We start from the raw sequence: 17,526 nt of genomic DNA on the forward strand, positions 1-17,526 counted from the left end.
TGCTTGATCCTGATGTGTAGTATATGACAGCCATAAGGTTCTGTATTCGACCTGCTAACACAACACTCCCAATCTTCTTTAATGTCATATTAACCACTTGGAGACTATCACACTCAATTACCAGCCGATTGAATCCATACTTTTTAGCAAGCTTTATTCCATCAAACACCAGCTTGAACAGCAATGCAACATCCTATATTCCTCCCAAAGCCTAGTAACCATTGCCCATTGATCCATGAGCAGAACTAGGCTGCATGGCACCATCCACTTTCAACTTTATCCATCCTACAGCCGGCTTCTTCCAAGTATTAGCTCTGTCGTCTCTTGAATGCAAGTTATCCGAAACAACAGACCTGTAGGCAGAGTATGAATCCCACCTACACGCCCATTCGATGACCTGTTGGGAATATTCTCCAAAGAAACCAGCAAAGATAACCAAAAACATAACACCAGTTAATCTAATCCGTTCCCGAAGCGACAAATTGAAGAAAGCTTGCTTATAACTAGCAGGAACAGATTGATTCCATACATGGTGGCAACTGGACAATCTCTTAAAATATGAAGAATGGATTCAACACAACAGCCGCAAACTTCACAACTAGTATCATCCGTCATATGCCTTCGCCCACGCTCCTCATTGGATAAAAGCCGATTATGCAATAATAATCATAGGAAAAGTCGTACTCCTTGAGATCTACCAAATTTCCATGTTAGGGACCAGTTCGAGTCCTTTGGCTCTAAATTATACGCACAAGTAACTGATATGCGTTTGCCACCGTGCAAACTCCAGTAGCAGTGTCTGTCCAGACGCAAACATCCTCCCCATTATTGGCATCTGATGGAGATATACCTGCAATATGACATAAGACTCCTTCCGGAAGTACATTCCTCAGAAAATCCCATCTCCAATTTCCGTCCTCGTCAACCAAGTCTCGTACTCAAAGTTGTCTTTAAATCAAGTCAGGTGAGACACAATGAGCAGCAAGAGGTCCTAAAGCCGACAACCAAACGTCCTCCCAGAAACTCATGCTTCTGCCATTACCTATGGACCAGTAAACATTCCGTCCAAACATAAGAGGATGAGACGCGATTTATAATAGTCGGGCAAGCATCAAAAGTTAACAAATATTTTTTTTAATTATTAGATTACTGATGTAAAAATACAATAAAAACAAATATTCTTTTAATAAAATATAAATAAATATATTATTGATGTAAAAATGTAATACAAGCAAACAAATAATTTATTCATTTTTTAAATAAACATAAAATAAAAAAATTTCTGATAAAATGTAAATAAGTAGATTATTAATGTAAAAATACAACGCAAATCAAAAGTTAACAAACTAAATGAAGATGTACATGACAACAATTTAAAATAAAAAAAATCATCTCCGTCGTCAGGCCAAATGTGTGCTACAACTCAGTGGGTGTCACGTACAAGAAAGATTTCATCTTGTAAGATTTCATCATGGTTGGAGTTCCGGCTCATTATCTTAATCTCCATCTCCACCTCCACCTAAATCTTCATTTTGATCATTGATCTTGATCTCCAACATTATATTCATCTCGTTCTTCCGTGCTAAATTGCATTTGCATCTAAAGTTGCCATCGTATATCATTGATTGTATTAATAAGTGGTTTCGAATATGACTCACCTCTAAAGAACAATTATTCTAACGTTGTTTGTAACACTATCGACGAAGAAATATATGGTATCAAATAACCCTATTGTACATAAAATGGTAGAATTGTAGGGGGTGACATTATATATCTTCATTTTAATGAAAACACATCTAATAGGGTATATTTTCAACACGTGTCACCCATCTCTTAAAATCGGCATATACCAACATATTTCTTTAATAACCCAAGAAATATGACTACTTTTTCACCGTAATATAAAAACAAAAAATTCCAAATTAGAATGATAAATCGAGAAAATAGAAAAGAGATGCAAATTGATTTTAAACTACTTGTTTTAAAAAAATTTATTTTCTTTCTTCCATTTTTCTAACTCAATCAATGGATAAAAATTCACTTTTAATTTTTATTTTTCCGTCTTTGACGAATGAAAACAAAATATAGAACTTTCATATTTCCATTTTTTAACCCTTCCAAATTTTCCAATCTCTTTTTCACGCTCATCATCATCAATTTGCACCTCCAAATCCATAATCTGAATACACACACGCTAGTTTTACAATTTTTCCCATCATTAATGAATGTCATAATGCTTCCCCCGTTCTTAGTTTTCTAGTTTTACAAAGAAACCTCTTATTTTTATGCCTTAAATATATATTAACTTATTTTTAAAAACTATTTAAGTTGCATTAGGAAATGAGATGAAGAAAGCAAAAGCATTATATATTATTATAGCTACACATGTGAGCACGAGAATAATGACGGAATAGCAAAACATGTTCGATGAGATTGCAATTTTGTTAATCTTATAATTATGAAAAACATTTCAATTTAAGGCAATTTTAATGTAAAATATAAATACAACATGAACACACAAAATCTAATATATTATATATACCATAAGAAATTAAAATAAAATTTTAATTCATATTAATATCCTCACTTATAGTCATATGAAGAAATTGAAATTCATATCATAGAATAACTTAGCATCATTTAACATCATCCAGGAAAGATCACGAATAACTACGACACTTGTAATGCTTTGTATAATTATACAACATTCTCCGATATCACAAATTATTATAAATCCTGTAATATTTTGCATAACATTACTCAGCAACACAAACTATTACAAAAAGCTGTAATAATTTGTATAACATTGACACTAATAGAAAGAGTATGGTAAGGGGAAAAAGATTGTATGAATCAGGGACGTCACGTCATCTGTAGTTTAATGCCACATCAGCATTTTCATCTTGAAAAAAATCAGATTCAAATAAAAATCTTGAAATTCAGGATGAAACTGTTGATGTGACATTAAATTATTGAAAATGGATAATATTCCTATTTCATACGATCCTTTCTCATGTTAAGGAGCCATTGTTTAGGAAAAAGGAACAGAAAGCTTACCTTAAAGAATACAAAGGCTTTTAGTATTTCAACCTTATTACTATATTGGTACTATGTTATTAAATAAATAATATTGCTAATATGATGTATCACAAAGTCAATATTCGACACTCTGTTTCAAATAATAAGGATGTCAAAAGGTGTATGTACTAATTTACAGTGTAAAACCACAACACAACAAATGCAAATTAAAAAAAAAAGGCAATCTAAGCCTAACTGTGAAATGGAAATACCTATATTCTACAACCATCTTTCTTTCACTCTATACATATAGATCTAATCTGTCATAAATAATTAAATATATTAAACACAATAACACATAATGATCAGATCACTCGGAGACAAGTATGCCTGAACAAATATGATATGACATTCAAATACCTGTGACAGCTGCATCCACAAATATGGTAGCTGTAGAATACAAAGCACGCACCTTTAGGGATGAACCACCTCATTCGCGGCTAATTCAAGGATGTCCTTTGCGCACCAGGTGGTGCTGTTGGCCTTGGAAAGTTGTAGGTGAACTGAGTATCCACAAAGTTAGGGGCCTCCACATAAGGGCTCTACAATGTCAAATTGTTTCAAATAAGTCAGAAAAAGAAATAATGTTTGAAAAGAAAAGAAGCCAGTCAAACCACGTAAGAACAGCAGTAACATTGGTGAGAAAGAAAATTTGATTCTCTAGCATTCACCTTCATTTCCCGTCCCCTAACAAGTGAAAAGGGACATATTCGGGGTATTTCTGGAAATTAAAAAAGTTCAGTATTTGTCTCTTTTCAAAACTTTACATCTTATGTACCGCTCAAGTTAGTTTGGTTCGGAAATTTGAGTCTAAAATCCAAAGGTCTTGTGAAGATAGATCTTAAAGTTCCCAGATTCTGTGTGGCTATTTATTGCAGTGAGTCATTCAAAGAAGAAACACATCACCTGATAAAATCAGATACTTTTGCTTGCCTGCTTATATCCCAGGTAGGTAACAGCGGTAAAAGTACCACAGAAGCCCCTTGCCCCTTTTACTTAAAAAATAGGCAAATTAGTACCTGTACGTTAGAACAAAAAGCAAACTGATCCTTTGGCTAAAAATTTCATCCATTTCTACTGTTAAAAAATAGTGTGGCTGACAGAATAACCAAACAATTACACCTGGAATGTCACATGCACCTCATTCTGACGTACAGGGACCAATTTTTACTAGTAAAAATGGATAAAATTTCTAACAGAAGGACCTGATTGCTCTTTGATCTAAAGTATAGGGAGTAACTTACCATTTTTTGAGCAGAAGGGGCAAAATGCAATCAGACTTCTAATACACCTTCATAGTACTTTTACCGGTAACAGCTAATCTTGAGCAGTTATAATGCCATATGATGAAATGCATGAAAGGGTCCATGTTTACATGGATAGAATAAAGTGTACATTGATCAGCATAATAATCATACCTGTGACGCAAATGTAGAACGAGATAACTCTTCCTGGTTTAGAGATCTTGATGATGCATTAAGAGAACTGCTGTCATAGCTCGGTTCACTTCCATCCAATGTATGTACTGTATTACTGCTTTCAACAGTTTCACTCTCACTTCCATTGGCAGACTTGGCCCTCTACATTCATACCATAAAATCATGAAGGTTTCAAATGAAAAAAGGAAAGTAAACAAAAAAAAAATATGCACACCTGGAAGATTCTACCCAAGGTTTTCAACCCTTTTGCTCGTGCTCGAAGTTCTTCCCTTTTGCAATTGCCATCTTGGAGAACCTAAAACAAAGGTTTGATAGATTACTGGAAATATATAACAAATATTGAAATCAGTGTCATCTAACAGCCGTAAAAGAAGAAACAAGTGAAACAACCATTTGACAAACACGAGAAAGAGTAGCTTCTATGTCAGCTACATTAAGCTTCCATAAGGAATCAGTCAGTATCTCCTTGTGAGATTGCATGTACTCTTCAAGCTCCTCCTCAGTGTAGTTTCCTTCTGCACTAAGCTGCTTCTTCATTTCCTCCTGAAGCTGAAGTAAAGCAATTGCACCTAAACCGAGAAGGCTAGGAAATGGTTAAGCACACATCTTTTCCAACAAAAGGAATGTTATTTGTAAGAAACATTAACGGTGCAATTGATGTTATCTTTGTTAAGGATTCCGCAAAAGACCCATCCTTAGTCAGGCAGCACCACAGCAGTACAAAATCAAAGAGCTATCAACAAAACATAATCATTGTGTACTAATAATCAAATTTAGCAGCATTTGGTAACCTGTAGTTGCTGTTACTTGGGATTTAATATAATGGCCTTTGTCTCTAAACCACTCAGCAATGAATGGCACACCCAAGTATATCGCTTTCTTCCCAAGCTCTTTTGCTGCTTGCCTTGCATATATATAACCAATTGTATTCAACATATCAACACCATAAGCTGTAAAACATATATCACAAATCAGTCAGAAGAGAAAATCAATTATACGATCAAACATCCAACAAAAAATAAAGGTCATGAGGAAAGAAGAGTAGCAAGACATACAAAATAGATATACCTATCCTAACTAAGAATTGTAAGCCACTGTATCCAGTTTCAATCACCAGTTTTTGAACTTTCATGAAAGCACCCCACTAATGACTCTCAAGTTCACACCAAAATGACACTAAAGTTGCCCTTTGTGTGTGTAATGCGTGCATGTATACAAGGGTTTCAAATTGGAAAACCATTTGAAATCATCCTGAACTAGATTAAATCATCAAATTTTATAATTACGCATGCGTGGACTAGAAAAATTGGAGCCCAAAATGCTAGGTTCAACTGATATTAAAAAAGGCAAAACAGTTGAAGAGCATAAATCAGTTAATTTTATCTTCAATTTGGTACTAAAGGCTGCTCACTTTGGTCATTAATGCAAATTTCAAAAGGCCAAATAATAGGAGTGCTGAGAATCATGAAGATGTTTCATTGTTAATATGTAGAAATTCATCCAAGAAAATGAAAAAAGATTTCCAGTTTTCTCTTACCCTAATGCATCATTTTCAGAGAACAGGAAACTACCTGCATTAGAGAGCCTCGACACTTCAGCTTCCGCGTGATTAACAAAGTCCTCTTTGCTTCCTTGCACATATTGATTTAGTCGATCTTTCAGTATTTGTGCAAGCTTTTCTTCTCTCTCCTTCTGAACAACCTATAGCCAGAACATTTGGAAAAGGTTTATAATATCTGTGGTATGTACAAGGGGAAGCCATAGCAATTAGCAAATGCTTGTTCCACCTATGAAAAGATTGTATTACATTGCACTGATTATGAGGACCAGGGGATAAGATTTTATCAGTTGGTAAAAGAGAACTCAACATCAATGAATAAAATAAATAAATAAATAAAAACAAAATCAAACCAACAATCCATCATAATACTAAGAATAATTTATCTACTGTAAGTTGATCAATTTCTTATAACTATCAAGATATGCATTGCCTTATAAATGCTGATGTTTAAATAATACATGACAAAATTAACTTTAACACCTGCTTCTTTTTACTTTTATTATCTCAGGAAAACCATGCATGGAGGTCAAGAACAAGAAGGTGGAAGCTATGGGATGGTAATACCGACTTGTAATAAATTCAGTAGCACCTCACTGGCAATTAAAACGAGAAAAATATCTCTATTATTAAAGAATCAATTCCATGTTTTGTGACTTATTCAACCAAATATTCTCTCAAACCTAGATCACATGAGATATCAAAGCATGTTTGTCTTTTCAGAAAATAGATTAAGATACGACACCCCTGCCCCCCAAGAAAAAATAAAAATATATACATCTCTTAAAAATCTATGTAGGATGTAGGTGTGTGTCGCCTTACAAAAGTTTCAGGGTGTTTTTTTGGAACCTTGTAAACTCAAAGCTACTCAAAACTAGTTTTGCCCCTCTACTATATTTCGGTGTCCATGAATTACAATGATTGAGTTACATAAACTGACAGCAGTGCTATACTTGACACGCAACAACCTTACAACAATAAAACAATTTCAATCCGAGGTTCAAACAATTCATTGTTTATTGAATTGAGACTTTGATTTCCCTATTTCTTAGGTCAATAAGTCGCCCTATCACAATTGAAGAAATTCTTTATACAAGTCTCTATTATCTACATGCATAAATAAGAGCTCTTACCTTCATTTTCTCCTGCAACTTTTTAGGATCAACTTGCTCCCTGTCTGTAAAAATGTCTAGTGAAGCCATTGATGCCATAGCAAGCTGTCCTATATATTCCTCAAAAAGTTCACTACCAAAAAGCATTGCAAATATCGCTGCAGGATCTATAATTGCTTCACTGCAAGTAAACAAAGCCATCAAATAAAATCCATAGAGAATTATACTTTTAAATTTTTTTAGACAGCCTATGAACATAGAGATTTATAAATTAATAGAATAAAAAGAGGAAACTAACGCCGAGATTCCTGATTTCCCATAGGCATCATATGCTTGTCGTTGTGTCGGATCACTTAATACTTGGTAGGCCTCTCCCAACACCTGAGCAGAACTTAAAAAATAAGAATTCTCAAGAAAGATTCAGAACCAATATTGAGGTCAAGAACAGATACAATGAACACGACAAGGATAAAAACTGAAGCAGCTATACCTGATACAATATTCAGAAGACTGACTATATAACTGTATGGTTAAATAATTTTGGTCTTCAGTTTTTTGCTCTTACTGAGGATATTTCCATATGGTCTTAATTAAAGCATATTAAAAATAATATAATTCATACTGCTAACCTTGTATGGTGCAAAAGGGCTTAGGTTTGTTGTCATTGTTCAACAAGAACACTAAGATTCAGAGACAGGATAATTATTCTTTACGCAAACAGCTTTCAAGAATTTTAAAAACAATAGCAGACAACTAAACAATTTGTGACTTGATAATGAAGGTGATTAATTCTGGCTCGATTATGACAATAGAACTTTTAAGTAAAAGTCCAAAAAAGAAGTTATGCAGAAATTGAACTTCATTTTGAGGTTTAAATTGACCTTTTATTTCTTCAAGAGTACAAAGCACACAAATTATGGAGTTACGTGATACAAAACAGCCATTTACACAAGCGTAAAAAACTGTAAATAGATTAACGGTATTCATGTTACAACGCATGGCCTTCCTGATGAGAATTCCATTTTCCAAACACAGTCTACTTTATTCTGCTCTTAAATAAATGGCATATAGAAAGTCGTACCAGCTTTGGCAGTGTCACACGAGTTTGTGATGCTGAATGTGATTTGCAGGTAGGGATGATACTAATTGCAAATACTAACAACAGACTACTAGAAGATGAACCCATTATTTTAACCATCAAATTTTCTATGTGATAACTGCTGAACATATAAAAAAATGTAGGACTTACCTGAAAATTCTGTGCTGCTAGAGGATCATTGGGGTTTTTATCAGGGTGAACCTGCCGTGCCTGCATACAAATAAATAAAAAAAGTGTAAAGCTTTTATCTTAAAAGACCATGCACCATAAACTGAAAAGTTAAACGCTAAATAAAGACCATAGCGAAAATTCTTAGGACCGAGTAAATAACTGCCAGAGAAATCGACATTAAGGGTAGGGATTTTTTCAGACGGATCTACCAGCAGGGACAGCGCCAGGGGCAGGCACTGCCTAGGCCCCAAAATAGTGAAATGCTAGTTTAGTCCCTCCAAATTTATAAATTTTAAAGTTAATACAAAATAAAGTTCCAGTTTATCCCCAAAAAGAATTTATAACTCAATTCTATATTTCCAAAAATGGTGAAATATTAGTAGTTTAGTCCCTCCAAAAATTATAAATTTACAACTTAATAGTAAAACTACATTTTGACCCCTCACAAAAAGTTATAGTTTAATTCTGGTCCGCAATAAAAAAAAGTTTCAGGCTTCGTCCCTCTCTAGTCTCTACCACCATTAAATCTGAAAAAAGATGACCTAATCTAGCTGAAAAAAGATGATCATACGTAAAGGTAACTCTGATTATTAAGATCAAAGATAATTTTCAAACGGATCTACAAACATTAAAACTGCAAAAATAAAAACCTAATTAAGCTGAGGAGAGAGAAATAAACCACCTTGATGTAATAAGCTTTCTTGATTTCAGCCTCTGTAGCAGAAGGGCTGACCCCTAGAACATCGTAGTACTCCGTCTCCTTCACCATTCCCGATCGACGACAACTTGCAGTGTTCTCTTTTTCTTTTTCTCTACTACAAAACTTTCAATCGACTTCTTTTTAAAGAAATACAGTAGTCTTTATTTTTGGGGAAAAATAAAGATAATATTAATTTCGATGGAAATGAGGTAAAAAAGAAAAATAATGGAGGAAACGTAGTATACAAAATCTAAAGCCGCGTATTCGACGTAACTCCACGCGCTGACCCCTTTGATTCTTTAGCGTTGACTAACCTTCAACCCGCCGCTGATTTTTGGTTAAATTTTGCTATTAGTCTCTGTACTTTACGAAAATAGTATATTTAGTCCTTACACCTCAAAATGGTCAATTTTAGCCTCTTTACTTTTCAATTTTTGAAATTTTAGACTTCATTCAAACAGTTACAGTTAAATCTGTATGGTTAAACTCAATTAGTTGTCTTTTTACTATGTTTACAATATTCAATTTTGCAATATTTATTTTTATTTAAATTTTTATTTTAAGTTATTTCACATAATAAGATCTAACGTTTCATTTAACAGATAAATTAAATATTTTAATAAAAACGACCTTATTAATATAATATTGATTATTTGATATGTAATCGTAATGTTTTAAAGTTTAAGGACCAATTTAAAATGAGACTCATAGTTTGAACATGTATGATGCAATTAATTAAAAAAATCTCGGTATATAAATTTAAAAAGAGAAAAAAGAATCTCTCAGGTCTAGAACAGAGCTCTCTCCTTCTAGGCCTTACATTTCATTTGGTGTTCTCCTATTTGCAGGTTTGATTTCTAGATTTTCTTTTCTCGGTTCCTTTGCTTTGATTCGATTTTTGTATTTATTTTATTATTTGAAAAGATTTCTGGTAATTGGTGGCCTTTGATTTAAAGAAAAGCCTTTGCTTTCCTTGTAGCTTCTCTTTGCGGCTGACTGGTCTTTTGAATTCTTTGATGGAAACTTTTTAACAAAATCGAACGTATGCGTTATCTATTTCTGAAAGATGTAATCTTGAAAACGCGAAATAACCTAGCATGTTTTTCAACTTTGAATTTGTAGCTTTCTTCGAAACTCTAAATGAGTTGTTTTGTAATCCTATTGAGTTCACTTCAATTAGCTTTGTTAATTACTTGATTTTGTATTGTTACATCGATGGTAAGAGTTAGAGCAAGTAATTGAATTGTTCCAATTGAATTTGGGTGAATGATTTTTGTATTGAAAACAAAAAATTTAAACTGCATATTATTTGATTAGATTGGGATGAATAAGTTTAATGTTTTTTATTTGGATTAATTAGTTGCTCTTTGTAGTCAATTTATACCCTAAGTTACTCGGTTTTCTCTTTTTCATTGAAATATAATATTCTGATATATTTTGTGACAAATAAGTCACAAAAATTTATTAGATACTCGGCTCGAGCTCGATCAAACACCTACTTTTAAGCTCGGGCTCGGCTTGAGACATAATTGAGCTACTCGAGTTCGTGCTCAATTAAGCAAGTTTACTAATTTTGTGCTTAAGCTCGAGCTCAGCTCGATGATTAAGCTTAAGGTTAATAATATATATTAAGGGCAATAATGTAATTTAATAATATAAAAAATATGAAAAGTTCAATAAGGCTCGTGAGCTGTTCGAGTCAAGTATTATTAAGCTGGAATTCAGCTCAATCGATAGCTTGAGCTCAGCTCGATAATTGCCGAATCAAGTTCGAAGTTTTTTCAAGTTGAACTCAAATAGCTTGTGAGTATCAGTGTGTCATTTACACCCCTATATCTAACTATCTCTCTCAGTTATTAAATGAAGCATTTCCTTCATGAAAATGTAAAGAAAGGCAAAAAATATTGTATCATTCTAAATCCACTAACCTGAATATTCTGCTATACATTTGCTTTCTTTCTCTTCAAGCACCTATTTTCAAAGAAGAAAAATGTTTTTTAGTCAACCTATTTCTGGTGATTTCAATTATTACTGCTGTCATATTGTTGCCTAAAAATGTTGGCATAGTTGGCCATGAGTTAAGTAGGAGCAGTGGCCTTGAAATGTTCATTCTTGAAAAGGTCCAACAATTGGGCGTGGCTTTAGGTGAAATTGAAGGCTCAACAGAAGATGAGCGAGATTAAGCAAAATTCCTGATCATACAACGCAACTGCTCAAGTTTTAAGTTTGCTACTTTCTAGGAGATCAGCGTAGGTTTGAAGATTTATTTCTATCCACTAAATGATTATGGTCATTGTGATAGGTTCTTGTAACTTTTTGTATATGTAACTGTAGGATGAGATAGTGACATATAAGCATGCGATAAAGGGTTCTAACTTTTTGTATCTTGTACTAAAACTGAAGATCATGGCACATAAGCATACCATATTAGGTTGTAACTTTTTGTATATTTAATTGTAAGGTTAGATAAGGCCTATAAACATGCCATATTGTATAGAACAATTTATGTTTCGAGCTATTCTGGTTATAGTTGGAATGTATATGTTAGTATAGTGCTTGTCCTTATTTGATCATTCTGTTTCGAACGTTTTGTAAATTATCTTTTGTAGAGGCTTTAGCATACTGCAGGTAAGCGATCCTGTCCGCCATGTCCACAAATCTCTTCTCACGTTCAATTTTTGAAAAGGTTTTGGCTCGAATGCTTTGAATTTTAGCTTGGTTTGATGTTATCTAACATACCTTAGAATTCAAAATTTGAAATTTGCATCAGTTAATTATCAAAATTTGATATAGGTGAATGAAATAATTTTGCCATGTTATAGTTTCCCCCAACTACTCTGGTCTGTGGTTCTTACCTGAATTGTTGAAGTATTTGGCCTTAGTTGCTGATATTCTTTGCTATGGCTAAACCCATAGAAAATAGAAAAAATATGTTTACAAATAGCTATGGTACTTTGTTCTTTGTTTGCTCCATTAGTTGAAATGGTTGAATAAAAATTTCTGAAGATTTTTCGTTACTTCGAAACATCTTTTTGTTGGTGGATGCTTATTTACTGTTATTATGTTAGTTACAGAGGCTTAACGATTAAAAGAGAAAGAATGGAAACACAAAAGAGCCAGGCCGAGAAACAAGCGACGATGGCTTCATGTAGAAAGAAAAAGAATGAAGAAGCCACCTTCCTTGAAGACTTGAAGGATCACATTGACGAGTTTGTTAATGCATCAATGGATGAGCATAAAACTTGCTTTAAGAAGACCATCCAAAAGGTTCTTTCCTTTGTTTTTTGTTTCGCTCCCATTGTACATTTGGCTAAAGTTCAGTTTTTGGTTTATTTTTTCTTTTTTCCAGATGTTTGGAATGTCAAAAATTGTAGCTGAAAGGAATGCTGCTGAATCAAAGGAAACAACAGTATCAAAATAAAGTATGTTCATCTTTAATAGCATGATATGTAGTAGCATGATTTGGTTTACCCTTTATTTAAAACAAAGCCTTTGGTACTTTTTGATCATATGTTCATCAAATACCTCTTTTGTCGTTTGAAATTTGGTTATCAATATTTGCTTTTTTTATTATATGTCTTACTATGTTCGTTCCACTGTAAATGAATTTTGGTTTCAGTATAGTTTGTGACAAATAGAGGGGCAAATCATATTTTTTAGGTTAAGTTTTTGCTATTAGTTCCTGTATGATGTATAAGCTGTGGATTTAGTCCACGTAGTTTAATTTGGTCATTTTATTTCTTGTATTTAATGAATTTTAAAATTTCAGTCATGACTAAGCGATAGTTGTTACATTCATTAAACTATGTTATTGCTAAACATTTTATGCAGCAATTATGTTATCACGTGTAAAATGTAATGTCAACTTGTTATTTTCACATGTTTAATTATGAAAATACCAGCGAATGGATTTAATTGTTGTCACTTGTGTGAAATTTTAAAATTAAAAGTGTAAGGATGAAGAAAAAACATAGCAGTTAACTCATGTATTTAATGGATTAATAGCAAAATCTTGACACAAATGACGATTTAGCTTTTATCCTCGTAAAAATATTTACTACAATTTAAAAGAGATTTTAGTCAATTTCTAATTGAATTAATATTCAGTTAATACCAACTCATCTGGCACATTATAGATATATAGATTTAAACTAACCATTGTAAATTTAAACCAACCAAAAAAGTAAAATTAGTCATTAAATTATTAATAAATTTATAATTTGGCCATTTAATTTTAAAATATACAAAATATTTTTAAATTATTTGAAAGTTTTCATTTAAATCATTGATTGTTAAAATTAATATTATTTGATTTGATTTTCTCTACTTGCTGCGTTTGCACCAAAGGTCTTCTGCATTTTCTCTTTTATAATTTTTTTATGAAATAATTTTGAACATCACAAATCTGTGAATCAACGTCTAAATAGTTTTATTTTTAATTTTCAACATTAATTGCTAGATTGACTTGAATTTAAATTATATTATTCTATTGGTTGATAAATAATGATCCATTATATCGATCATTAAATTATTATTTAAAACTCGTTAATCAAATTTTTTAAAAATTAATCTAATAACTTAAATAAAAATTTCAAATAATTAAATTACTTAAAAAGGACGAATTTTTTAAAATAATTCATTAATTATTTAGCGGGTATTCAACCATTAAGAAGTGGATCGAGTGTCCCCACCGACTCTACTAACGTAAAAAAAGAAAAACCACGCTAATGGAGAAGCTCCTGCCACGTCTCCGTGTCAGAAACCATGGCCATCTCTCATGTTCCATATTACTTGTCAAAATTGCCTTCTCCATTGTTCAATTGCCGTTTGGCGGCCAAGAGAATCTCAGAATTTTCCATGGAGAATCCGCAACACTCTGAAGGTTTCTCTCTCTTTTCCTGATCTTCTTCTTTCATATATCATCTATAATTCTTGTGTTTACTGATATATGAATTATGGGTTTTCTTTTTGTAAAGGCAAAGAAGCATGTGAATCCAATCCAACCAACGTGAAGCGTGTATCCGACGATATAATGCCTCACCTTCTTAACTTGTTAGTTTTCTCTCAACTTCATTGATTTTCCTTTTAAACTGTTGCTGCAATTTATTTATATAAACTATAAAACAAAAACAGTTTGAAAATTGAAGTCGTCTGATTTTGTTTCTGTACCCAAATCGATCCATAATCTCAGCATATTAAACTACTAAGAGCAAAGATGTATGAACATTTACTTCGCTACATTAATCATTCACCTTCTATAAGTCGGTAAAATAATCACGGAAAATTGGCACTAAAACTGTACTTTGTTGAGTGGAAAAATGGAGAGATAAGAGGAGAGAGCGGAAAGTGGGAGGAAAACAAATTTAGATTGTGCTTTGTTAAGAACAAAGCGAGGGGAAAGAAAATAGGATGGTATGCTAGTTTAAAATTATGTATTTTTAAAATTTTTTTTTTCATTTTTCATATTTCTAGTTTTCTACCCATTTTACCGAGTAAAATTTAAATGTGTTCTTGATTGGGTGGAAGAGATAAAAAAACGAAAGGAAAAGTAGAAAGAAAGAGAGCAAAGAAAATAAGAAAATAAATAATTTTTCACCGTAATGCATAAAAATCAATTGTTCCAATTAATGAGAGGTGAGAAAATGAGACAAATGTGTAGATTAATTCAAAATTATGTATTTTTAAAATATTTTATTTTATTTCCTTCTATTTTTCACTTCTACTAAGCAATAGGTGGAAAGAAAATATTTTTTTTTCTATTTTTCTATCTTTCCTACAAAGCAAATGCTTTCTATCCTTCTAGTCATCTATCTCTTCAGTTTTCCATCATTTAAATTTTCTTTTACTCTACCAAGTAAAGCCCAAGAGGAAGACTTCATTTTGTCCCATCTACTTACAAATTAAGCAAATTAGTCTCGGCACGTTAGATTAAGGAGCAAATTAACCATTTCTGTTAAAAATTAATTTATTTGTATAGTTAAAAACTGATATGAATGACAAAATAACTGAATAGTGACACATGGCGTGCCATGTATACCTCATGTTGATGTACATAAACCAATTTTCAATCATAAAAATAGATAGAATTTTAATAAAAAGACCAATTTGCTCTTTGATCTAACAGAAATAGACGAATTTGTCAATTTTTTTAATAGAGGAGCTAAATACAATCTGACTCCAAATATAGTGACTTCCATAGTACTTTTACTGTAATAAGTCCCATATAGGATGGCAATGGAACCTCCCAAAGCGAATATTATCAAATTTACCATTGCTCTACAATTGACATGATTCACTATGTCACTGGTACCAATATGACTATCAATAAATAATTTCTTTTATACAATAAATATATTATAAATAAGGTGAAATGATAATTTTATCTTTTTAATAGTTATGTATGCTTAAAAATATGTCATAAATCTTTATATTTTTCAAAATTTTGAAATTTAGTCATTATACTTCTATTTTCAAGAATTTGATTTTTTTATTTTTCATATTTCAAAATTTAGATTCAATTATTAATACTGTTAATTTTTTTGATAAATTTGTTGGTGTGACATTCTGAAATAAAAAATATTCACTTGGTAGCCATGTAATTAAAAAATGAAGTTGCAATTAACTGAATTTAACCAAAAAAAATTAATAGTGTTAACAGTTGAATCTAAATTTTAAAATCCGAAGTTAGAAAAATTAAATTTATGAAAATAAAAGTACAAAACTAAATTTCAAAATTTTAAAAATACAAAACTTATTACATATTTTATAAATTACTAAGAATTCAGGGACTGAAATTAATGTTGATCTCCAGGTCATGTTTCTTCACCACTACCAATTAATATTTACTAGTTTTCGTTCCAAAAATTCCATTTGTGTAAGTATTTAAGTGAATGGCAGGACCATATTGAATGAAAATATAAACTTCTTGTTCTTATATATTTTGGTTTAGATATGGATCTCGTGCCACACCAAGCGACTTTGAAATATATGCTGCGGACGCTTCTTTTGAAGACCCTCTCATGTGTGCTCATGGGTTAGTATTAAATGTTGAAAATTTTCATTCAAAGTGAATTTATGATCGTGTTTAGGATTGATCATTTTCTTATGTAATGATTCCGTTTGTTTCTACAGAGTGAAACAAATCAAATCATCATTTTATTCGCTTTCTAAGGTTTCATCACTCTATCACTTATTATTTCTCGATCTTTCTATTCATTATCTGAAAGATATTCAATTCAGTATTTGTAATGATTGATTCTGATTGTCACCGCTGATGTAATCGTAACTTGTTTTTTCTTATCAGGTTTTTAGTGAATCAAGAATCGTTGAATATAGCATCACTGAAAAAGAAATTTCAGCCGGAAAGCATGAGGTTTGAAATTTATACATGCTTCGTTGAATTTTTTATCCGTTTCCTTTTTCTTTTTTTTTTTCCAAATTTATCGATGATATGGATGGCTAAAGGTTTGAGAGCTGTGCATAATAATTTGCAGGTATTAGTTGACAACAAACAACAATACAAGTTCTTGGGAAGAAACATAGATATGATATCATTGATCAGGTTGTATGTTAAGGACGGAAAAGTTGTTCGTCACGAAGATTGGTACGCACGTTTAGTCCTATCTCGCTGATAATTGTTGGTAGCTTGACTCTCAGGTTTCGATTTTAGTTACCGTCAATGAGTGATTTACCTTTTGTTTTTAGGTGGGATAAGAAGCCTCTTCGGAATAGAGAAACAGTTAAGCTTCCGTGTGTCGGCCGAATGATTGAACTGACTCGTAGGGGTTCGATGTTCGTAACTCATGCTTTAATGGGGTTCGGAAAGGATCCTCCTACCGGATGATGCTACAAATCGACTGTATGCAAGTCCGTCTCGATGTCATATTCTTAGTTATATTCATATCAAATTTCATGTTGTTAAACTTTTTTCTATTCTGATCACGTGTTAATCTTGAGATTTTAATCAACATTTCCGCTAAAAAGAATAAGGATTAAATTGATAAAAAATGTAAACATACGAACTAAATTTTGCATTATGCCAATATGAAAATGCTTAGCTTAAGCCAATCTACCCGTTTGGTTCAGCAATCTCGACCCGCATGAACTAGGCCTTGAATGAGAGGTTTTTAAATAGGAATAATGTTAACAGCAACTTTGTACCAAAAGAATATATTAAAAATAATAATATAAACCCAACATCACTACTAGTAATTTACGTTTCGGTCACTTTACTTTAAAAAATTATAAAATAGTTATTAAACTATTCAAAAGTTTTTATTTAAGTCATTGGACTATTAAATTACGGTTGTATAGCTTTTTATGTTCTCTCTGCTGCTGCACCAATTGAAACCTCTATTTCCTCTTTTTTT

The 17,526-nt window shown here is 32.1% G+C and overlaps 3 protein-coding genes across 12 annotated transcripts; 2 read left to right on the forward strand and 1 right to left on the reverse strand.

Annotated features, from left to right (window-relative positions):
• Positions 1-3,144: 3,144 nt before the first annotated feature.
• LOC105783268 (chaperone protein dnaJ 10) lies at positions 3,145-9,363 on the reverse strand. The gene is made up of 10 exons (XM_012608620.2): positions 9,140-9,363; positions 8,437-8,496; positions 7,486-7,568; positions 7,209-7,368; positions 6,089-6,218; positions 5,309-5,467; positions 4,908-5,086; positions 4,732-4,812; positions 4,497-4,658; positions 3,145-3,620 (listed from the first exon to the last, which is right to left on the reverse strand). The coding sequence occupies exons 1-10, from the start codon at positions 9,224-9,226 to the stop codon at positions 3,519-3,521; spliced, it is 1,203 nt and encodes a 400-aa protein (XP_012464074.1). The 5' UTR covers positions 9,227-9,363; the 3' UTR covers positions 3,145-3,518.
• A 521-nt stretch (positions 9,364-9,884) lies between these two features.
• LOC105783965 (uncharacterized) lies at positions 9,885-12,730 on the forward strand. 10 transcript variants are annotated; one of them, XM_052626912.1, is made up of 4 exons: positions 9,945-10,005; positions 11,303-11,843; positions 12,226-12,424; positions 12,507-12,730. In XM_052626912.1, the coding sequence occupies exons 3-4, from the start codon at positions 12,257-12,259 to the stop codon at positions 12,576-12,578; spliced, it is 240 nt and encodes a 79-aa protein (XP_052482872.1). In that variant the 5' UTR covers positions 9,945-10,005; positions 11,303-11,843; positions 12,226-12,256; the 3' UTR covers positions 12,579-12,730. The 10 variants fall into 10 exon arrangements, with proteins under 10 accessions (XP_012465146.1, XP_052482872.1, XP_052482876.1 ...); XM_052626916.1 differs by having other exon boundaries at positions 11,303-11,410; XM_052626913.1 differs by having other exon boundaries at positions 11,303-11,406.
• Positions 12,731-13,875: 1,145 nt separating this feature from the next.
• On the forward strand, positions 13,876-17,224 carry LOC105784331 (hypothetical protein). Its single transcript, XM_012610186.2, has 7 exons — positions 13,876-14,039; positions 14,134-14,209; positions 16,107-16,190; positions 16,289-16,328; positions 16,461-16,529; positions 16,651-16,760; positions 16,862-17,224. Exons 1-7 carry the CDS (start codon positions 13,922-13,924, stop codon positions 16,998-17,000), a joined length of 636 nt encoding a protein of 211 aa, XP_012465640.1. The 5' UTR covers positions 13,876-13,921; the 3' UTR covers positions 17,001-17,224.
• Positions 17,225-17,526: the final 302 nt, after the last annotated feature.

Source organism: Gossypium raimondii, chromosome 13 (assembly GCF_025698545.1).
Source record: "Gossypium raimondii isolate GPD5lz chromosome 13, ASM2569854v1, whole genome shotgun sequence".
Lineage (NCBI taxonomy): Eukaryota > Viridiplantae > Streptophyta > Magnoliopsida > Malvales > Malvaceae > Gossypium > Gossypium raimondii.

What these genes read in the sequence shown, in the direction of transcription:
- LOC105783268 (XM_012608620.2), bottom strand. Translation starts at nt 9,226, where the DNA reads ATGGTGAAGGAGACGGAGTACTACGATGTTCTAGGGGTCAGCCCTTCT. An exon ending in AGTTGCAGGAGAAAATGAAG is followed by an intron (nt 6,219 to 7,208) that starts GTAAGAGCTCTT and finishes TTCTGGCTATAG; the next exon opens with GTTGTTCAGAAGGAGAGAGA. An exon ending in CCTTGGGTAGAATCTTCCAG is followed by an intron (nt 4,659 to 4,731) that starts GTGTGCATATTT and finishes GTATGAATGTAG; the next exon opens with AGGGCCAAGTCTGCCAATGG.
- LOC105783965 (XM_012609692.2), top strand. Translation starts at nt 12,257, where the DNA reads ATGGAAACACAAAAGAGCCAGGCCGAGAAACAAGCGACGATGGCTTCA. An exon ending in TTAAGAAGACCATCCAAAAG is followed by an intron (nt 12,425 to 12,506) that starts GTTCTTTCCTTT and finishes TCTTTTTTCCAG; the next exon opens with ATGTTTGGAATGTCAAAAAT.
- LOC105784331 (XM_012610186.2), top strand. Translation starts at nt 13,922, where the DNA reads ATGGCCATCTCTCATGTTCCATATTACTTGTCAAAATTGCCTTCTCCA. An exon ending in GAATCCGCAACACTCTGAAG is followed by an intron (nt 14,040 to 14,133) that starts GTTTCTCTCTCT and finishes CTTTTTGTAAAG; the next exon opens with GCAAAGAAGCATGTGAATCC. An exon ending in CATTTTATTCGCTTTCTAAG is followed by an intron (nt 16,329 to 16,460) that starts GTTTCATCACTC and finishes TTTTCTTATCAG; the next exon opens with GTTTTTAGTGAATCAAGAAT.